Raw genomic sequence first — 23,567 nt, forward strand, 5'->3', positions numbered from 1 at the left:
GCTTTGTATATGGTATTGCTACTGCACTTTTGAGTTGTTAATAACCTAATAAAGGTTAAAAAGAAAAAGATGATTAAAATCAAGAGTAGCTAAAAATAAATGAAACACATATAGATTCTATATGTCTGGGTAGGCTTGGCTAAACTGTTTTATAATCTAGTTGGCTAAAGTATTTATAGTCTATTTAGGTATTTCTATTATCAGAAGTGCCCTGAGAATGAGGTGGAAGAATAGAAGCCTGCCTTGCAGAGGAAGAAATAATTTGAGACACTGAAGGGCAGAACTTGGCATAACACCAGGTTTTGCAGTCACACAAATAGCACAATGATGGGCTGAAGGATGCAGTGTGGACTGCAACTCTGTTTGCGCAGACTGCAACAAGGTGAGGGACATGGGAAACTGCCAGCCTAGACCTAACCGGCACCAGAGAGAAACAGCACGTCTGGTTCATATCTAGGTCCTGACAAGAGAAAGATATGATGCTTTGTACTGGTTCTTTCACAATAGAGGATAAGAAATAAAATGCCAAAGATGTCATAGTTTGACAATCCTGTTTTGCCCATAACACTAGCAGTTTCGTTTTCCCATTATAATTACTTCTGTGGAAACATCTAAATTTCAACAATAGAAGGTAATTGAATAAAATGCCACCAGTCAAGATAAGGCTGAAGGAAGACACATTTGTATTTCGACAGAATTCACTTCGCTTTCAAAGACATTTGTATTTTGGTGGGCAAGATCAGAAAGATGGAGGCACCGCCTAATCTTTTGCCGTAGTTTATGTAGGCAGAACACATCTCCAACTCTATAAATTGCATGCTGAAGTACAAAGATACGGCTCACGTGTAAGGTCACCAACAACATTTTTCTTGAGAGACCAAAGTACATCAATAATATTTCTCTTAAATCTTCTTCTTCTTCTTCTTTAACAACTACAGTTCCTGTAATTCTAAAAGCCACACCGCGGTTACGGTAATTTAAGGCTGCCACAAACACAATTTAAAGCCACTGAGCTCCAGGTTTAAAAGCTGAAGCCTCATTACCTTGAATGAGGTAGGAATAGGGAACACGTATTAAAATGACGGACAGAATGTGAACAGAATACAGCATCTACTGAAACTATCTAATCTATGTAAAGTTATTATCCAAGCAAAAAAGAACTCCATAAGGGGAACACTGTACTTTAGGCTACCACTTTGTCCAAACACAAAACACAATTCAGTTCAACATTTTAAGTCCCATTAATTCTGATGGGACAGTTTTAGGGACATACTAAACTCCACGGGTAAAGCCAATGGGATTTAAAACTGCTGAGCTTTGATGGATCATTTCCATATATACCTATCACTTTCCTACTATATGAGAATTTAGCAGTGCTCTGAATTGTTTTGCATCCTTTCCCTAGAACCGAAGTGCTGGCTTTATCCACCAAAGTCAGTTTGTGTTTTCCTGATAAGATGAAGACTGAATCCTTTTTCTTGTTGTTTCTGCGTCCTGCAAAAATTCAGATCATTTCTTTCCTGACAAATCTTCTCTGGACGCTGCTAGACTATCACTATTTTCAGATGTGATGCAATCACATACTGACAAGTTCAGGCTACACATTTATAGCTGATTGGGAGGTCTTGCACCACAAGCCCAGTTCTCCCAAATATCAGACTTTTTGCAAGAAGGAAAGTGAAGGGAAAATGCACTGCAAAGTGTGGGATGTAACATCTTGCTTTGAGGCAACATCACCTAAATCCTCCCTGCAAACAAGTCAGAAAGAGTGCTCATTAAATAGCCAATGTTGTCTATTCTCCCTTCAAAAAAGTCAGGATCAATGCTCAATAAACTGCTGTCATGCTTTCCATAATGTACTAGGTGGGCTGGAAAATTCCCAGCACTGATGTATGAAACAATAGTGCAAATGAAGAGCAGAGCTGCTCTGTTGCACAGTCCCCTGCTTACTGTCACCCCTTCTACAGAAATAACTCCCTTTGATTTAATAATGTTGGCATTTATATGCATAATAGATTATCTGTCTCCAAGCCAACTCAATCATGTTTAGCAAGGTATTGAAAGACTGCAGCATATGCTCACAGTTCGATGTATTCCCCTTATCTCCCACCATCACTTTATTACAGGCCACAGGTGAAGCTTTCCCTATAATTCTATTTCCATACCAGAAAAGCTTAACCTGTTGAAATTCTGCTTGCCATATAGCTTTTAAAGTCACAAGAACCCTACTCTCCCCCACGCCAACCCTAAACCAAAGCCTAGGCTTTGCTCCTGTATTCACTCACCTGAGAGCAAGTTAAATGCTAAACACAAAGAGACTTATTTCATAGCAGACATATTGTGTCTTAATAAGAGCCTTGGCTTTAGCTCCTGCGCAGCAGGAGACACGCCTAAGCCATTTTGCAAAGTTGTCACATTTTCCATTTTCCATTTGGGAGGAGGGTGATTCTTTAACATCCACCTGTACTGACAGTGCAGTAGAATTTGCAGAAAATAACTCCAAATAACATGAAGATAAGATGGCAAGCAGCTTTTGCTAAACAGGCCGGCAACATCGAAACAGCACAAAAGCCCCAAACAAATGATGATGATAGTAATAAATATATGAGAAAATAAATTGGAAATTTGGTGAAGATTGCTTGTTGTACTGTATCCGCCATAGTGTGACATTTCTTGTTTGTGTGATGCTTGAATTTTGTTTTCTTACATTATTTTTCAAAGAAATCAAAAATCAAAGAAGAAATACTTGTTACTGTATTGTTTTAAAAGAACAGGAATCTGCCTTATGCAGAGTGGGATCACAGGTCCATCTAGCTCCATACACAGACTTACAGCAAGTTTTCAAGGTGTCTAAAACGCTTCAATCCAACAATGAAATAAAACACTGTGAGTGCTACTGGTTACTAAACCATAGCCTGCCAAATTCCACAGATGGAGTGATGGCTGGGCGCAAGGGACCAGGAAGGAAGTCACACATGAACCACAAGAAGTTCAGTCAATGGATGAGACACATTGCAGTGTCTGTAGTAGCTGAAACAACAGGAAACTAAAGTTGCCACTGGGGCAAAGAAGCAAGAGTCTTCAGGTGAAAGGGGTTCTGGTTTTGAGGGAGCTCCTGCAGACGGGAGGATGATACCCCAGTCAGCCTTAATGATGAGCCTCCAATGTTTCCATATGTAGCTACAGCACTTGGTCTGATGATATCTGCTTCTGGACTGGAGATCTGGCTGATGGCGGTATCCTGTTATCCATGCTTCGTAGCAAATGTGTTCTCAAGAGCCAGCCTGCATGGCCTGCTCAGAGATTGGTAAACATACAGTCACCCTAGAAACCATGAACTGTAAACACCTCAGCTGTTAGTGGCAATGGAAGAGCTCCAAGCCAGGAATGTTGAAAAGGCTGCTCGTTTCTTGCCAGAACAAAACAAAAAGGCGGCATTGTTAATCCATCTCTGAGGTGGATTATCTTTTCCAAATCAGCCGCTAGCCCTTTGAGTCAAACGGACCATTTAGGGGTGTGGGGAAAACAGCTGGTTTTTACTGGGCAAGAGCATAGGAGGCCACTAAGTAAAACCTTATTTGGCTGTTATTTAGAATGTCCCCGTGCCAGTGGATGAAATTCATTTCCTTGTTCATACAAATCTAGCCTCACCCAGGTAGAGCAGCTGTGTTACATTTGACAAGGACAGCATCTTCAGAGAGAAAGAGGAGGGGAATTGTTGGATGGAGGCAGTGTTTATCCCCACCTCCATTCAATATTAAATCTCTCGGCAGAAGTGTGGGACAGATATAAGTGGGTCATACAGCATCATGGAGAAAATAAATGTCATTTCAAATGTGGTGACTCTGTGCAAGAGCTACACCTTGGTTTCAAATCAAAGGCGTCTTGCTGAAGCTCAGCAACACATAAACACATTTCAGTTTATCTCCACATTGACTTAAAAATAATTAAAATCCCAAATGGAAAGGGGGTAGACTTTTTAGTTCCTCAAGAGTTTGCAAATTGCTATGAAGGGAAAGGCGGGGGAAAGCTTTCTGAAGTAAAGGTAGTGACCTATTTCACTTACGTGAAGCAACCGGAATTAAATTTATTTCAGCTTTAAAACACAGCAGCCATTTGAACAATTTAACACAGGCTCCCCCCCCCCTGCTATTAACAGAGGCCATTAATAAGTAACATTTACAGGTTTGTGTCAGCTTTCACCGTCTTTGCAATGTGCACCCCAGTGTAGATTTGAACTGTAGCAACCTCTCGAAGAATATATGGGCCATGCCCTTTGTCTGGCATATATCAGTAGAATACACTGAAATCATTACTTAGGTGGATTTATGATAGTATGATCAGGGGCATTTATTTTCATAAATAACTTCCTTTTTATATCATCGCTACATTCCTGCATGTAAAAGAAATATAAAAGAATGCAGACACCTTTCCCATGGGCCCTTTCCCCCCACACTTTCCTGTGGGCCTGTCACAGACTGGAGGTAGAGGAAAGGCGGCAGGAACCAGCTGGGGAACCCCCACAGGAAGAAGGCTCAGAAGCTGGGGATTGGTGGTGGGACAATGATGAGTGATCGCAGGGAGAAGAGGGAGCGAACTGGGAGGAGATAACAGGGTTCAGTGAGTGGGGAAAGCCTGTAGCAGAGAGAACTCCAGAATCACAGGCAGAAGCTGAAGCAGGAGAGGAGGGAGGCCAAGACGCAGAGATGAGTCCAGCTGGTGAAGAGTCATGGGTGTATCCCCCTCCTGCTGCAACAAACTCCCCTCCCCACTGGTCTCCCAGAACCAGGAGAGGCATGAAGAGTGCAGAGAAGTTAGCTTCACACAGACACAGTCTCAGATTGCTTAGGGAAAACCCTGGCGAGGAGAGGACTTAGGCAGCTGTGGGGTGGCGGGGACCTTCAGTCTCAGCAAGTGCTTCATGGAAGCAAGACCTGCCTGTGCAGATCATGGTTTTGCTAATGAAGAGTTAACTCCAACTTGCTTGGTGTGATTTACTCCTGGCTTACTCCTGTAAGAGCCCTTCCTTTCTTCCCTTTCTCTTTGGCTACTTCATGCTCCGTTCCCCTTCTTGTCTATGCCCAGGCCTTTTGTGAACTTTATTCTAGCCAAATCCCTCTTATCAGCCACACTAATTGTAAATGTTCTGTTGCTAAAAACTCAGCCCAAAGTGTCAAAATATTTGGGACTATTTCACGATATCGTAATAGCTTAATCAATGCCCCCCTCCCTCTCTCTGTGTGTGTGTGTGTGTGTGTGTGTGTGTGAGAGAGAGAGAGAGAGAGAGAGAGAGAGAGAGAGAGAGAGAGAGAGAGAACACAACTGGTAACTTTATCCTCTCTGTAAGAGTTCATGATAAACAAATGTATTTGAAACTAGTGTGCCTATTGCTGCATTGCAGGCACTATGTTTCAACTGACTTTGAAGTTAGATAGATAAAGAACTAGAGAGACCTATTGAATTTATGGCTGAGTGTAAACCATTCACTGTAATGTTTCCTAAAAAGTTTCACTCATTTTTGTCCAAGATTTGAACTGTGTGGCCCTGCAATCACATCTCTTTATCCCATAATTATCTAGTCAATACTTACATCCTTTTTTATCTTGTATTGTCAACATAAATTGAAGTTCCTGCGGTGGCTTAAACACTAACATAACAAACTAAAACAGCAGCAATCAAAAAATAAAGACTACTCTAAGTTAAAAATGCTTTAAAAGTTCTTTAAAATCCTGAAATGTTATTGCATGGTACCTAAATGATAGTACTAAGGGCACCTGAGGGCTGAGCTGGCTCAGGATGTCTTGGCAGAAATCAGCATCCATGGGCATAGCCAGAGGGGGCAGCTGCCCCCCTAAATCAATAAAAATCAATAAAAATACATAGCTAACTGAGGCTCTGCCCCCTAAGAAAAGTCCTGCCCCCCTCCCAACAAAAATCCTGGCTATGCCCATGTCTGCATGCCCCACAACATCTCTCCAAGCTGCCATGTGGCAGGGCTGGGGTGGTGGTCCCACCGCTCCATAAATCCACACCAAGCTCATGGGGGGCAATTCAGGATTGCACCCTTATTCTCTTTAAAATCTGATGATAATAGAACAACATATTATGCTACGGAAGGAAGTTGACAACTGATGGTATATAAGAACTGCCACATATGGTTTGATATTGTCTTCAGTTTATTGAAAGTGGGAGTCCTGGGATTTGGAAAGGTGTACCATATTTTTTCTTTCTCAGTCCCCCCCCCCATCTGCAAACTTCTAAGAAGGTTTCAAATTTGGATTTATTTATTTTTAAAAGATAAATGCTGGAAAAGAGAAAGGGCTTATAAATGGCAATCCTATATCCACACATACTGCAGTAAGACTTAGAGCAAATCCTTATTTTCCTGGAAAGGATTTTTTTCCACCCCATTCTGGATTCCTTCATTTCATTTAGTAGCTTTGAAAAAATGGGTGTGTGCTTAGGTAGCGAAAAATACCTTTATAATATTATTAGTATTTACCTAGGCATTGGGATTTAGGTGAGATAAGGCACCACCTAGTGGTGAGAGTTGCATTTGAAACAACTTAATATTTTAAGTTGTATTCAGCATTTCCAGATGCGAAGTTGCAAGACAGAAAAGCCTACGGTTACAAAAAATATACGAGAGGCCAGCAACTTCAGCAACGTTCAGCTGTTAGGTTTAGACGCTCACAAATTTTATCTAACATTTTTATTAAGGGTTTGCACACACAACCACAAGATTCATTTTGGATCCCCCTTTGAAGCTGGTGACTGCAGAGCACAATCCTGAAGCCAGGGAACAAAGTGGCGAAGCAGCACTTGGCAGGATTGAACCCCGCTCATCAGATGACATCATCCAATGATGTCAGTTGATGGCAGGTGTGGTTTGTGAAACATGATCTTGCAGGCCAAAGCAGGGCTCTTTGGAAGAGTCCCTACCCCTGGCATAGACAACGCTGAGATCGAGTAGATCTGACTCAATATAAGGCAGCTTCCTATCTTCCTATGAACCTGGGACTTTCCACATGTAAACATATGGTCTGCCACTGAACTGTAGCACCTCCATCTTTTGATCCTGCACTGCAAAGTAGAAATGCTCCACTTTAGAAATTTATTTCTAGAAATAACCAGTTGCAGAATGCCAGGAATAAAAACAAATTTGTTCCCACTTGAGTGACTGGGCTAATACATCCCCTGCACTTTCATCATAAACTAAACTAATGAGATCAAATGCCATTTTAATGAAAACATGGCATCTCTAGTTTATTGATTTATTTCTACTTAAATCACACTTGATAGCACAAACAGGAAACTTGTCCCTCCAGCCAAAGCACTTTTGTATTCAGGACAATAACTACAGTGGTACTTCGGGTTACAGACGCTTCAGGTTACAGACTCCACTAACCCAGAAATAGTACCTCGGGTTAAGAACTTTGCTTCAAGATGAGAACAGAAATCGTGCGGCAAAGTGGTGTAGCATGGGGGGTGCAAGGGGGGGCCAGCCGCACTGGCCGCAACATCTGGGGGGGGTGCTTGCACTCGCAGCTCTCTGCCCCTACCTGGCTCACTCACTCTCTCTCAGTTAGGGGGCGCAAATTACTTGCCTTGCCCCGGGTGCTGACAACCCACGCTACGCCACTGGTGTGGCGGCAGCGGGAGGCCCCATTAGCTAAAGTGGTACCTCAGGTTAAGAACAGTTTCAGGTTAAGAATGGACCTCCAGAATGAATTAAGTTCTTAACCCAAGGTACCACTGTATTAATATCCATCCCCCTCCCTCAACCAGAAAGCCTTCAGAACCTTCCAACCAAGCAGAGGCATTGTATTATTGATGCATCAGGCTTCAAAAAGAGAATGTGGTCAGATGGAAGCCTTCTCAAATTCATGAAAATATGAGATGATTGATATAAAAAGCATTCTTTGTCACCATATAACTCTATCCATATAGTTTTGCTATGAGCCCTCATTTAAGAATGTAAGAGCTGACTCAGAGCAGGTCAAATTCTCTGTCCATCAAGCTGAGCTTTTGGCTCCCATCTCCTGCTATCTGATCCCTTTTAACTTAGATTCCAAAGAATGGAACATGGAACACTAACAAACACATACCGGTATTTTTGTAAGATTGTATTGGGCTGCTTTTTTTCTATTCCAGGAACAGAAATTCAGTTGCACAGCTGCCTAAAATGAATTCCTCCATTAATTTCAAAGGCAGAGCCAAATCCTTTGCTTGCACAGATTGCTGCTGTCTATTGCATTTAATGGGGTCCTTTTTGTTCCCTATAATCATATGGATCACTGAATGCATGTAGTTTCGGTCAAAACTTTTTATTATGAAGGACACTGAATCCAGAGATAGCTCTAAAAATAACTTTAATGTTTTATAGGTTTTTTATGACAAACTGTAATTGGAATATTATAAATTGTTTCAAAAGATTCAGACAGAAATATAGATCTCCAAAATACATAACAATAGTTTGTAATTTAAATGATAACTTATAATTACATAAGTACTTAAGAGGCACTAAAAGTTATTTTAAATAGCCATAACCTTCATATTGCTGATTTATTTTGGGAGGTGACACTAATACATGTAGCTTGGAAACCACTGAGAACACAACATCAAATTCTGGTGATTTCATGTGGAATAAGATATACGTCTCCTTTTTGCTCAGCATTTCCAGTACATTCAAAACTGCTGCACATACTAACTGATTTCCCAAAACCAGTATATTGTGCAGAGGTCAGAGGAAAGTCAACTCAATGAAATATTGTCGTTGTACATTTTACATAAGCCAGTGTGGGCATGTTGTTGAAATGACCACAAAAATCTATTCAACTTATATCTTCGATTAATTAAAATCTGCAGATAAGATTTCAGTTTTCTGGTAATATTCACCGATAGCCAAAGAATTTCTTCTTTTATGGGAAAAAGGAGAAGGGAAAAAAGGAAATCCGTTAGTTAATTACGGGAGGGGGAAGATAAACACTAATTTGTCAGAACAGGTGCATTAAGTTTGATAATGTTTAAAAAATTTATAGAAGCAGTTTCTTCAAGGTCCTATGTGAGTTATGAAGCCTAATTTTCTTTTCATAGCTCTGTGATAAAATTTTATCCACGTTATAAAAAGGGTCTTTACTAAAAATGACCGGAAATCTGAACTACCTGGCCATGCAATAAAAACACATTCCACTGTTGCAAAGTGTCAGGCAAGCCAGGTTTAGCTGGAAATTGATCGATAAGTCTTCCTTTTACACTTGAGTGCATTCACTTTTTCTTCATTGGATAATAGTTTTTTTAATGGGTTTTCCATTAATATTGGTCTTTACTGTTAGCAAGAAAAGGCAGACATTAAAAAGAGACAGGAACAGCAAAGAAAAAGTTTAGTGATCTTTAATGATATGGTGCAAAATACCAGGAAGTGTTATGATGTTCCCTTAAAAAAAAACAGGTGTCATGTTAAATGCTGTTGGCTGTTCCAGCAGAGCAAAAGGGATGTAAAACACAGTTGAGATAGACTGCTTGGGAGAGATTCCGCCTTTATTCTGGGAAAATCCATAGATGTAAGAGAGTCTATGGTCAACAACATTAAAAGAAAATATAGCTATTTCTTGTGGGGTTCCTACATCCGTATTTCTCAAAGCAATTTGCTAACCAGCAAAAAGCTTAATTCTGGAACTCACTGTCCACCTTTAATATTTCAGGTTCCTCCTTTTTGACATTGAACATTGTCCGTAGCTACAAGAAATAAAACTTTACAAAAGGATAAAAGTGGATAGCTCTTTTTACACACAAACTGTAAAATTGAGGCGACACTTAATTGTGGTCAGGTTACGTTCCAAGTATATGGCCTGGAACAGCTTGCAAGCTGAACTTCCCCAACCCGCAACTCCCCAGCACACATTCCACTGAATGGTTATATGAGGTGCTTACAGTTCCTTTGAGGCAGTGCTGTAAAAGCAGGAGTGAAGCTAGGAGTTTATGGATGAGAATGTTATTGGTTTCACTGCTTAACTAAGGGAGATATTACCAGTTAGCGAAAGCTCAGTGCATTTACAGATGTACGTAAAATTGTGAGTCAGAAATAGATGGAGATTGTTCAACTACTATGGTATATTTTTTGGACTGATGGTCAGAGAACTCGGTGCGAATACATAGATTACCACCCACTTTACTACACTCAAGTAGGGTTGGTTCCTGAATTCTTGATAAAAATAGAATGCATGGGCAGAAGATGAGGATAGTGGAGGGAGAAAGTAGTTCTGTGGTGGGTCCATCTGGGTGCAGAACTGAACAGAGGGCACCTGTGTAGGGGGAAACCATGCTATCCTGACCAGACTGGGAGTGTAGGCTTCTAGGCTCTGGAATTTATCATCATGGGACAGATCCCAGAGTCGACTGTAAAATGTGATCCTGAATAAAGACTAAGAGGAAAGGAGCTATTGTTTATCTACTGCAGTCCCTGGCATTCATTAAACAGAATTGTCTGCATAAGCTGTGGTCTGCCTGGCATGGATTAGTCTCTGGCTGTCACTCTCCAAAGGTCACTGAGGGGACAGAAAAATACATGATGCATCTGAAACCATTAACATTTGTTAACTAATCTGGATACCAACCTAATACATTTTAGCAACACTAAAATGCATTAGCAGCAAAGGTCCGCAGAGCTAAACCAAGGACTCAGCTACATTAGTCAAAAAACAATGCTTTGAATGCGTTATAAACTATAAAGATGGCACCAGAGAGCAAACAACTTATCTATGCAATTTTTACATGGAAAATTTTTCCTTTTAATTTAATTTCCGAATTATTTATAGCGTCCCCCCCCCCATATTTTTTTGCCCATATTTTTTTAAAAATGGTGGTGGGTGGTATTCCTAGTAGCATTGCTGCAATGCAAGTTCCATGCATTCTGTGAAAGACTGAACCCTTGTGTAATAACACACACACACACACCACTGGTCATGAACTAGCAGAATTAAGTGCATTATAGACCATGGTTTTAAACATGCTTGACTCTATGCCAGATTGTGCCAAGATATGTTAAATGTTTGTTACGACCCCACCCCAATGCAGCTCTCCTGGAAAATGTGTGGGGTTAGGAATGGTCACTTCTCTAAAGGAAGATACATTCTTAACTGGGGAGCAGCAACATCACTTCCTACCAATGCAATTCAAACTGGCTGCATTGGAAGTGACTACAGAAATGGCAAAATAAGGAATGATTTTAAAACTGGTGCTGTTTAGGAAATACAGAGGTCCAAACCTATGGGATAATACAAGTGATATCAATTGAATAGCAAGTTAAAACATTCTAAGAACATTTACTTGTGATTTAGCGACATTTATTGAAAGGGATGGAATGCCTCATGAGTCTGAGTTGGCACTGGCTAAAATAACTAGATTTTTTTTAACGTCAATGACTACTTACCTAGTCGTTGGAATGCTGATCAGTTCTGCATGTAAGAGCCAGAAGACTGCCATTTGTGTTGACCTGTATATATTTTTAAAAGTCACTATTAATATTGCTGCATTTTTTTTAAAAAAAGAAATTCACAGGAATCATGATGTTGCCAAGACTTCAGTCATACGGTCTAAAACTATTCTGCTACATATTCTGCAGTAATTTTTTATTTAAAATATTTCCTCCCAGGGTCATTTTTGCACACTGAGCTTTTTCAAGGGAACATAAGACCTTAAATTCTCCAGTGTGCTTAGCCTTACTTGCACTTCTTCTGCCCTGCATGTTTTGAATGCTTGAATGCATTCACAGCATGACTTAATACAGAGCTTCCACATACAGAGAGACAAAGTACAGCAACTTCTGATCCACCAAGCTAACCAGCTTCATATGATGGAACTCCAGTAACTCAAGTGTCTTCCTGGTTTTGCAGTCTTCTGGGACAGGGGCAACCTTTTTAAAGTTGAGGCTTTTTAAAAAATTGAGAGCCATGTTCCACTGAGGAAAAGTAGTTTGGGACACATACTACCAGTGCTTGAAGCCAAAATCAAAAGTGGACAATCCCAGAGCTAACCCCAAGCCACCTTCCTATTTTTTTTCATTTTGTCTTTGATTCTCTCTCACTCTCACACACATCCATTTATTCCCCCAGAATAAACCCAGCCAGATGGGCAGGGTATTAATATATTATTATTATTATTATTATTATTATTATTATTATTATTATTATTATTATTCCCCCATCAACAGCCTATCCAGAGATTACCCAAAATAAATAGCCTCGTCTTCAGTGCAGCTACAGGGCCTGCAATCACCCTCCCTCTGCCATTAAAATAATCAAGAACATTTCTTGATTCCGCTTGCTGATGCTCTTCATTAATCTCTTACTGTCTGCAGCTTGCTATACCTTGTAATATAGACTCAGAGACGTGAAAAAGGGAGGAGTGGCATAGTCTCTGGGGTTGCAGAGAATGGAAAGAAAGCAGCAGCAGCAGGAGGAGAGAGGGTATTGGGTCCCCTCTCATATTCTTACATGCTCCAGCACGCTGAATGCAATGGAAGTGGCAATGGATGAGGTCTACTTTCTACCATGCAGGGGACTAGTACAGAGACACAAGAATGTGAAGGAGGCCAGCAGATCTGATACCAACTTGCTACATGTGACCTCAGCGTGGTGAAGGTGATGGAAGAACAAGGCTCTCCAGACCAGGAATATGGGGCTCAATTGGCTATAGTTGCATGCACCTGTTTCCTTTTTGTCTGTTTAATCAGTAAATGTGTATATGCCTTTTACACATGATGTAAATAATGTGATTATCCCTTGAGAACAGCATTTTTCTTTCACAAATAGCCAGTGTGTGATGTGAATGCTTGGAGAGCTTTAACCTTTTGCCCTCCAGTCCCAATCAAGATTGGGTTCTCCACAACTGCTATTTGCATGGGATGGGGAACTCTCATGAAAATAGCAGCCACGGGACCCCTGATTGTGAGTGAGACCACATGAGGAACCCAGGGTTGCAGTCTCCCTAACTCCATGCCACGGTTCCGTTTTGTATAGGGCCCCTGCATTGCACTCAGAGGCAAACCATGTTATTAACGTCATCAGTTGTTTGGCCCACAATTGACACAGTTGTTAACCAAGGCAAAGCTCTTTTTCAATGATGCTGAAGGAACAAAATAGATCCACAATTTTTAGTTGGAATTTTAAAACCAGAAGTGAGGTGAGACTCTACTAGTTCAACACAATCAATTTCTAACAAGACAATGATAGCAGTGATGTAGACAAAGGAGAAGAAAGGAAGGAAAGAAGGAAAACAGTCACAGAGTCAATTGTTTTTGTTTTGTTTTTAAAACAACGTGCAAGAAAACTCTATTAAGTCAACATTTTAATTACGGATTTTAAGAAACTGTTTAAGGAAAAACCTTCCTATGAGATGGGCAGACTGGCAAATTCTCCAGAGGACACTCTGTACATAGTATGGTCATTGGTCTGTCACTCCTGATTTTCATTTGCATCACCTTAATGTTTCCATAGCAGCAGAAATTACATTTCTCAGAGAAAGCTGCCAGGATCAGAGATGTTTGGTGGCACTTCAGCTTAATGATAAAAAGGAGTCCTGCTGATATTAAAGGGATGTGTGGAATGAAATAATTGATTCAAATCAATAAGGTACAATGACTGGAAATTACTAACTTTATTAAAAATTGGGGAGGCTAGAAGACATTTGACATAATCAGGTATTTAGATAATTGAGTGGTATTCAATCCTTATCAAGCAGCCCTATGATCCATAGAATCTATTTTAGATAATATTTTTAAAAGATGCATTGGTAAGAGCAAATACTAAATTTACTTGACAGGACTGACCTATTTAGTGACTAGGTTACTGTCAGAGCTGCCCAAGGTCCCAGCTCACAAAGGACCAACGCCAGTTCCTTGTTATATACAAAAGTCTTTATTGAAGTTCAGTTTCGATTTCAAAGCCACGGCGCGCAGCTCTACGTCTCAAACTCTAGACCGCTGAAGCTCCGTCTGAATCTCCTCCCCCCAGACACCAGTTTAAGACTCTAGCCTTGCTCCACCTCTTCCTTTGCTCTTTCCTCCTCTGGGTCCGCCTGTCCACTGGGGTCTTGCCGTTTCTAGACTCTTCTGACGCTGAGTCCCCTGAGTCTTCCCCCTGCCTCCGGCGGGCTTTAGGACCTGGTTCCCAATCCGGGTTTTCTGCTGTCCCGCGCGCCTGTACATTTGAACTTGGCGCGCGCGCCCAGCCGGCAACCTTTCTCCTGACCGTTACACTGCTCCTGTCACTGCTTCCCCCTTCGGGGGGGCTAGCTGGACCTGACTTCCCCTCCGTTCCCTCACTCTCTGATAGAGGCGTGGTCAGCCCTGACTCATCTTCTCTCCCTACTGGAGGAGACGCTGGCCCTGATACATGGGACTCTTCCCCCCCACTATGCTCTGGTGGGGGAACTGGTCCTGATCTCCCGCTGCTGCTTTGGGAGTCCCCGCTGGCCCCTTGCTTCTGGTGCGTCCCCCCTGGGACCCCCCTTGCCCTGGCCATCGGCGCCCCCCTCTGGGAATCTTCTGAATCGCTGGAGAAGCTCGTGGAATCTCTCGGGCCACTGTCATACTCCCCTACGCTGCCCTCAGATTCTTCCCCTTCGCTCTCCGTTTCCTCTCTCCCCTGTGCCTCTGCTCCTGAGCCCCTGACAGTTACATTTCAAGATGCAGGAGTGATTTTAGTCCCTGTGTGAATGGGAAAATACACTGTGTGAATAATTTAATTTAGGGGATCAACACAACAACAGAGCCATGAAAATGTTTTGAACTCCAAAATACTCTCTGAATTGGACAGATCTGTTAGGGATGGGTGATGGCACAAATCTGATATAGTGGTGATATAAATACCTCAATAGACATCTCACATGTGTTAAGATCATGTTTCACCTGAAAGTTTCCAAGGTTAGCAAGCTGTAAATATCAACACATATCAGAGCAGTCAAAAGATTGGCCACATGTATGGTTTCACCAACTCACCACTTTTTAAAAAAGAAATATGGCTGTGTGAATCAGTCATCATTCTTGTGTGTTACCATAGCACACATTTTTCCATGAACAGGATATTGCAAATAATCCATGCAAAATTCTAATAGCTGAATTGTCCCTTAGTCCCATATTCAATTTATGAAAATAATATATTATTCAGCTTATAGAAAAATAAAGTTAGACATATTTTCCAATGAAGAGGGACTGGATTGCTCAAGTTATTTTGCAGCTAGTCATCATTTTTATTTATTATTTTATTTAGTCAGTTTATATATGGCTTACTATACGTAAAGTATCCTAGTTTACAGGATGAAGTTTCTACACAATGAACACAGTTATGAGAGTAGATTGTAGACCTTTAAGGTAAGTGCTGTTTGTGAGGAATGATGTAAAGAAAGCTTCCCCCCCCCCTTCCAATTATCCACATGGAACTAACTGTGAACTTCTTATGGGTAAAATTCTTTTTGCTAAAGGCAACAAATATTAACCAACAATGTCAGGGACAAAGAATTTTGTTCAAAGATTCTCTATTTGTATAATCACTTGTTTTTAAAAAATTACCTAGTAAGTCAGTGAAATAAACTCCCCCTCTAGTGGCTTTGACAGTCCTGCAACAATTAACTTCAGACATTTGTTCTCCCTTGATTCTTTTTCTTTGAGTGAAGATACAGTTTCTGTCCAATTATTTTAAAATATTTAAAACTGCTCCAGAAATGGAGTTCCTAGCTATGATTTACTCCCAATGAGATCTCCTTCGCAACAGAAGTGACATAAGGGAAATCCTTAATCAGTTTCAGCAAAAAAGCCTTCTGCACCATCTGTTAATAACTGTGTTGCATTTATGGCTGTGGCGAGACCACACTTGGAAGACCGCATAGAATTCTGGTTGCCTCCGCCTCAAAAAGGGGACTGTGGAGCTGGAAAAGGTAGGGAAAAAGGGCAAGCAAAATGATCAAGCACCTCCCCTATGTGTAAAAGTCAAAACATTAGGAGCTTTTTTGCTTAGAGAAAAGACGAGTGAGGCATGACATGATAGAGGTGTGGAGAAAGTGGACAGAGAGATTTTTTTTTTCCATTTCTGGTGAAACTAGAACAAAGAGAAATCCAATTAAGCTGAAAGTGGGAAGATTCAGGACAGACTGAAGGAATGACTTTTTCAAACAGCGCATTCTTAACCATGGAATTCACTCTAACAGGAGGCAATGATGGCCACTGACTCAGTTGGCTTTAAAAAAGAATAAAATAAATTCATGGAGGATAAGGCTATCAATGACTACTAGTAATACAACATAATTTACAGTCAATTATATAGTATGCGGTACTATTATTTAAATTTTATGATACAACCTTCCCGGTAACTTTTTCTGATGGTAAGACAATAATGTTGGTAGATTCTGGACCGTGCTGTTTCCGAATTCTGGCATAAAGAGCTCTAACTTCCAATTCATGTTTCATGGCTGAAACAACAGTTTTAAAATTCAGTTTTGAAAATTATTTGTCTACCAATCTCTTACAACATGCAAATGTATAATTTAAGTTGTTACTGTCATACGTTTCAAGTCTTATATTCGTTTATGGACAAGTTATAAGAATAGCTGGACATGGAAATAGGGTTGGGTGATTCTAGTTTGGAATTAATCAATGGATGTAGATTATTTCTGGACTGGGACTGTTAGGAATGACATGAAGTCTAGGACGTGGATGTAGATACAAATGGAATCTCCTGGAAATGTCAATGTTCACCTTATCTGCATGGATTCCCCCCTCCCCTAATTTTGCCAGTTAGCCACTGAGCTACATTTGATATGTGCTAGTGATATACAAAGCCATACAAAGCTTGGGATCGGGATACTAAAAAAGTCTTTCCCCTCATATACCCAACTGATCAGTGCACTCTTTGAAAGGGGGCGTCCTGCAGATGCCATCTTCCACATGATGTTGGAATCAGATCTTTACTGTGTAGTGGCACCTATACTTCGCTACATATCAGTAAGGCACCTATTATCTTTTCAGTGCCTCTTGAAGACTTTCCTCTTTCAGCAAGTTTTCTAAATGGAGGTTTTAATCCTGGACATGATCTGTATTAGATTGAAATTATTTTCACATATGTAATCATTTTAACTGTTTTAACTATGTTTATATATGTAACTTTATATATATATATATACTTTTATTGTTTTGTGAAATAACTTTTAGATGCTTCATAGGAAGCCATTCATAAATGAAATAATTATGTGCATGACTGCATTAAAATATTGTGTATTAAAATTATGGTGCAGATATATCACATGGGGCCTTACTCTTTTATGAACAATCCTCTCTGCCACTGCTTTTTGCTATGGTGAGGACTTGTGGTGGGGCACCAAAATTATCTTATATTGTGCTGAGTATATATAGGGGTGGCATGGGATTAGGATTTCCCTTTTTTTCCAAGACCCACATACCCCATCACTAAAAAAATAATAGTGACTGTTATCAGACCTGAATCATTGGTCGTGTTTCTTCTGTGTTAAGTGAAGGGGAAATAGACAGCGGCAAGTGTTCTAGAGTCATCAATGGAGTACAAAAGGGCTTCAACTCAAAATAACCCTTAAGTCAAACATATTCATTATATATCTATATCATCTATATCTATATCTATCTGGTCAGGTGCATATATCAAACATGGCCAGGGAGAGTTTTGCTAATCACATCTGGCCATGGCTGCCATCCAGACTTCTTGATCAGCCCACCCACCTCTTAGAAACATAAGACATATCTCTTATCTACAAAAAAATCCTTCGGGAAATGTACCTTTTCTGCTCATAAAGGGATGGCCTGTGCAAACACAAACAATCATGTCTCTTTCTATTTCATCCCATGCTTGCAGCTGCTCACCATCAGGTGTGTATAATGTCTTTGCAGGTTGTGGCATTTTTAGCTGAGTTGTACAACTGTCAAGTAGCTGAAACATTAAAAACTGCATTAGTATTCAATGGTCCATGTTAGTTTGCAAGTTCAGCTTGCAGGTTAGAAAATACTGGCTTCCAATTCATTAGTGAGAACAGAGGTGCATACCAAGTAAGGCTAATTTCAAGGCAAGTGTTATGCATATACAATGTGTTGGACATGGTCTTGAATTCCTATTATTATTATTATTATTATTATTATTATTATTATTATTCCTAATATTATTTTTATTATTATTGTTACAATTGACAAAGCATGAAATTCAACGCCATGCTAAGATGATCATTCCATCAGCACAAAGATTCATGCTTGCCAGAACAATCTCCCCTCTCTTCCCTCTGTCTCTGTTCTGGGGATACTCCCAACCCTCCTGAGAAGATTTGGGGAGGGCATGGGGGCTGGCATGGGAAGGAGAGCAGGTCCTGTTGTTCTAGCAGGAATTGTTGTGTGGCCTTCCACTAGCACAACAATAGGACCCAAGCATTCTTTTGCCTGAGAGTCAAGAACTGGATTGAGACCTCACAATTTGCATGGGGTGGAATAAAACAAAATGGGAGATGTATTAGAAAGTACTGAATATGTCCAAGCTGCTGCGTATTTTGGGGGGAAATAGCCAATGTGCAGATTTCATGGCTCAACATATTTGTATCTTATTTGGTTGAAGATTTTTGGCTCTAATAAATTCGTGACCTTAAACTCCATCCACGTCTCACATTTTCATTCCTGGGTTTGTGGGCACTAAATACAATGGTCTTTAGAAGCACTATTTTGAATGAGAGATTTCTTCTGCTTTACCTCTGCAATTGTTTGCCCCCAGGCATAAGCTCCTTGCTCAGGTGTAAATCCATTCAAATAAGCCCACACTCTTTTAGTTGTTGGCTGCTTGTAGAGCTCTCTGTGACTTTTCACCAGTAGTTTAGGAGAAAATGAAGAAGTTCTTTTGAACTGTAATGCTTGAAGCTCTGAAAGGTGCATCTAATATGAAACACAAGTCATGAAGTCATGAAGTTCATGTGTGATAATATCTTTCAAATAGTACTATTACTGAAGATTTTGCTGACTACTGATGCCAATCATTTGTTGTAACATTTGCACTGGCTGTTAATACTGCTGTTTTCATATATTCATCCACCATATTAAACCATAGTTATTAACTATGATTTAACACAAACCATAGTTTGTGTTCTTTCTCCTGGATGTGCTCTGCTAGAGCAACAACCAATAAGCCTTGGCTTGTCATATCATCCAAGACTGGCCTTGTGGTTTGTTTCTCCCAAACAGTGAGTGGTAAGGCAAGAAGAAGCCTTGGCTACTGCTTGTGATTTGCTTGGTGAGAATCAAATCACATGCCTAGGTTTGGATGACACAATAAGGAAAAGCTTGTGGTCCGTTGCTGTTGATATGGTGCAACCAGGAGTGAAAGGAGTGAAGTGGGGACTTTTGACTGGGGACTCATTAATGTTAAACCGAGTAAACCATTAACTATGGTTTAGCATGATATGTGAACCAGGCCTGTTGTTATTGTATTTCAATGGGTTTTATTAGGTACTGCTCCAGTAGGAAGGTAAACGGCGTTTCCGTGCGCTGCTCTGGTTCGCCAGAAGCGGCTTAGTCATGCTGGCCACATGACCCGGAAGCTGTCTGCGGACAAACGGCGGCTCCCTCGGCTAGTAAAGCAGATGAGCGCCACAACCACAGAGTCCTCTGCGACTGGACCTAACAGTCAGTGGTCCTTTTACCTTAAGATGTTTTCATAGAAGCTGGTATTTAAATATTTTAATAAATTCATGATTAAATAAGCTATTCCTTATATGTTTTAAGTACATACTATGCCTTATTAAGTACATTCAACTTACATTTATAGTTTTGTACTTTAGAATACTTCAAAGAAATGTTTTACATTGCTCTGTTCAACATAGTGATTACGTGTTGAAGTCAGAAGCCACTCTACTGTCTGAAGAACGGCATATTCCTTTGGGAATGAATGTTGAACTCGCTCCAGTAACTTGCTGGTAAAACTGCAGTCTCATAGCAGTGGCAGGTAAAGTTTGCTTTTCTCAGGAATCATTTGGATATTTGTGGGAAGTTAAAAATGGTAGCCAAAATATTCGGCAAAGAACCCAATTTCTCTGCCCAGAGTAATTCTGCTCTTATTTCTTCATCTCTTCCCATGTAAAAGTATGAACATTTCTACTCTCACCTTGCTCCTAATCCCAGGAGCTGTAGTTTGAATGAATAGTTGCTTCAAGTAGTCACTACATAATTTTTATGTTGATAGAATGTGACAGCCTTAGCTGTCAGTCAAACTACTCAGCAGAAAGTTCATTTCCATACCTCTGTATGTTGTATAGTTTCCATGAGCCTCATCTCTTCTTGAGTTTCCTCAGTCCAGCCTCCTTCTACAACCACAGGCTGGAGGGGGCTCTTAGTGGGCACCAAACTGGCTGCTTTAGATTTTGCTATGCGTCGCCCTAAAACAAGGATGGCCCAAAGAGTTATTCTTTAAATAAATAAATCAGAGTGTTTTATTTGAATGGCTCTAAGTCTTCTGGTGGCTATTTGATGCTCCAGCAAGTTTTTTTCTGACAGGAGTGATGAGATGCAGCAGGGAAGGGATGGTGACAGGAAACCTCTAGAGGAAGTAATTCTTGGTGTACATAGAGTATCTTTATAATCTATTGTTGTATATCTCACCGACCCACACACTTTCATTCTAAATTGCCATTTAAGATCTATGGATTACAGGTTTTCTAACCAGATTCTAGGGTAGAGAACTAGAGTTACTGAGTGAAACTTAATTAAACACAATGATATAATTATCACATAGTGATAACTACATATATTTTAGCTTCCCTCTAAAAACAGATGGGGGGGGGGTCAAAGCAACAACATCAGATGATCATCCAGGCCTTAAATTATTGCCCCCATAAATAAGTGCACAGGGTGGCTAAGATTAGCTAGAGCAAATTGTAGAGGCAAATTGTGTTAATTCCATGACCATCAAAAGCCCTGATTTGGGAACTGCAGGCCAAGCCCATACTGCACAGTACACACGATGGAAAGACTAGTTTGGGCCTAGGAAATCCTACACTATGTTATCCTTTCGGGGAATGTTAGTTTAATGCCGCAAACTGAAAAGAACAATAACTAGATGTCTGGCACCCAAGGTTAGAAAAGTGGAAATCTGCCCAAAGACCTGCTCCGACCATAATGCATTGAAGATGGACATGACACTACTGCCAACCGGTTCCTTTAGATGGAAGATGAATGACAATTTGTTCAGAGATCAGGAGATTATTAAGAAGGCCCAAAAAGCTTTGAAGGATTACTTTGAGATAAATATGAACACTACGGTGGAAAAAAGAACTATCTGGGACGCAAGCAAAGCTGTGATGAGGGGGTTCTTGATACAACAGAACGCTGTAAAGAAAAGAACACAAAATGGAAGGAAAGACAAGATCCTACAGAAAATCAAAGAACTGGAGAAGAAGTTAAGATCTAACCCGAAGTCACAGCCGATTCTGAGAGAAATTAAACTTCACCAAGCACAATATTCTAAATTGATAAACCAGGAGATAGAGTGGAAGATCAAACTAATGAAACAAAAAACTTTTGAATCGGCAAATAAATGTGGGAAACTGCTAGCTTGGCAGTTGAAGAAGAGACAAAAACTAAACACAGTCACAAATTTAGAAATTGAAGGAAGAAACATTCAGAACCCCGCGGAGATTAGAAAGTGCTTCCAGAGATATTTCAAAAAATTATATACTCAAGGGCCGCAAGACGAGGTTGAGATTAAACAATTTTTGGAAAGAAATGGATTAACAAAGTTGTCACAAAAAAACAGAACAATCCTGAATAATAAAATAACACGACAAGAGATTGAACAAGCCATTCAGAACATGCAATTGGGCAAATCTCCAGGGCCAGACGGTTTGACCTCCAAGTATTACAAGACATTAAAAGACTACTTGATCCAACCAATGATGGAGGTCTGCAACGAAATTATGGAGGGGAAGAGGGCGCCGGAATCGTGGAAGGAAGCTTTTATCACATTGATACCAAAACTGGAAACTGAAAAGACACAACTTAAGAACTACCGTCCCATCTCCCTTTTAAATGTGGATTACAAAATATTTGCAGATGTTTTGGCAAGCAGATTTAAAAGAGCTTTAAGTGAGGTAATCCATAAAGACCAAGCAGGCTTTCTTCCAGGTAGACACATGTTTGCTAATACAAGGAACATTATTGACATTTTGGAACTTTTGCAAACAGACATAAACACAAAAGCAGTGCTAATTTTTATAGATGTGGAGAAGGCCTTTGATAATATTTCTTGGAAATTTATGAAGGGAAATTTAAAGAAATGGGAGTGGGACGGGGGTTTGAGAACGGGATTGACGCAATATATTCAGAACAAAAGGCTAAATTGATAGTTAACAATGTGGTTACAGAAGAGTTCAAAATTGAAAAAGGAACACGACAAGGCTGCCCGATTTCCCCTCTGTTATTTATTTCGGTTCTGGAGGTGCTCTTGAACATGATTAGAGGGGACCGGTTGGTGGAAGGGATTCAGGTCGGAGCGAAACAATATAAACTTAAAGCTTTTGCAGATGACCTAGTTTTGACCCTGCAGGAGCCAGAATCTAGTACGAAAAGAGTATTACAACTGATTCAGGACTTTGGTCGGGTGGCGGGATTTAAATTAAATAAACAGAAAACTAAGGTGTTGGGAAAAAAATTGACAGATACAGAGTCAGAACGGTTTCAGAGAGAAACAGAACTAACTGTGGTTAAAAAAGTAAAGTACCTAGGGGTAAATATAACAGCAAAAAATCTGAGTCTATTTAAGGATAACTATGAAAAATGTTGGTCTGAAATTAAGAGAGACTTGGACAGTTGGACAAAACTGAAGCTTTCTTTGTTAGGCCGAATTGCTGCTATTAAGATGAATGTATTGCCAAAAATGTTGTTTTTGTTTCAAACACTACAGATTGTGGACAAGACGGAGTGCTTCCGGAAGTGGCAGAAAGATATTTCTAAATTTGTCTGGCAGGGCAAAAAGCCCAGAATTAAGTTTAAGATATTAACTGATGCGAAAGAAAGAGGGGGCTTTGCCCTGCCAGACTTAAAGCTGTACTATGAAGCCGCAGCTTTCTGCTGGCTAAAAGACTGGCTACTTCTCGAGGACACTGACGTACTGGATTTGGAAGGTTTCAACAATGCTTTTGGTTGGCATGCATACTTATGGTACGACAAAGTTAAGATCAATAAGGCCTTTAAGAACCATATTGTTAGGAAAGCAGTATTCAATGTTTGGACAAAATACAAAGACTTATTGGAAAACAAGACTCCGAGGTGGCTTTCGCCTCTGGAAGCTAAGGCCCGAAAAAGACCCAATATGGAGGCCAAATGGCCAAAATATTGGGAAATATTAGAAAAAGATGGAGACAATTGGAAATTGCAGAGTTTGGAGAAAATGAAGGATAAAGTGCGAGACTGGTTACATTATGCTCAGATTAAAGAAGTTTTTAAAAATGACAAAAAGTTAGGGTTCCAGGTGGAGAAATCGAAATTAGAAACAGAATTGTTAGAACCAAAGACTAAGGTA

General features: G+C 40.2%; 1 protein-coding gene across 6 annotated transcripts in view; it reads right to left on the reverse strand.

Annotated features, from left to right (window-relative positions):
* Window positions 1–1,356: 1,356 nt before the first annotated feature.
* The window catches only part of LOC309325670 (doublecortin domain-containing protein 1-like), a 263,957-nt gene continuing 241,746 nt past the window's right edge, over window positions 1,357–23,567 (reverse strand). For 2 of the 6 annotated variants that reach the window (XM_081833903.1, XM_081833908.1), the window contains 6 exons: window positions 20,291–20,427; window positions 18,752–18,931; window positions 17,801–17,951; window positions 16,355–16,464; window positions 11,432–11,494; window positions 8,392–10,547 (listed from right to left, as the gene is read on the reverse strand). In XM_081833903.1, coding sequence (XP_081690029.1) covers window positions 11,432–11,494; window positions 16,355–16,464; window positions 17,801–17,951; window positions 18,752–18,931; window positions 20,291–20,427 — 641 coding nt within the window. In that variant the 3' untranslated portion in view covers window positions 8,392–10,547. Of the gene's footprint in view, window positions 1,749–8,391; window positions 10,548–11,431; window positions 11,495–16,354; window positions 16,465–17,800; window positions 17,952–18,751; window positions 18,932–20,290; window positions 20,428–23,567 lie in introns of those variants that run through there. The other 4 variants (XM_081833907.1, XM_081833906.1, XM_081833904.1 and 1 more) reach the window with 4 other exon arrangements.

This window comes from Podarcis erhardii (genome assembly GCF_964252035.2).
Source record: "Podarcis erhardii genome assembly, chromosome: 1".
In the NCBI taxonomy this organism is placed as follows: Eukaryota; Metazoa; Chordata; class Lepidosauria; order Squamata; family Lacertidae; genus Podarcis; species Podarcis erhardii.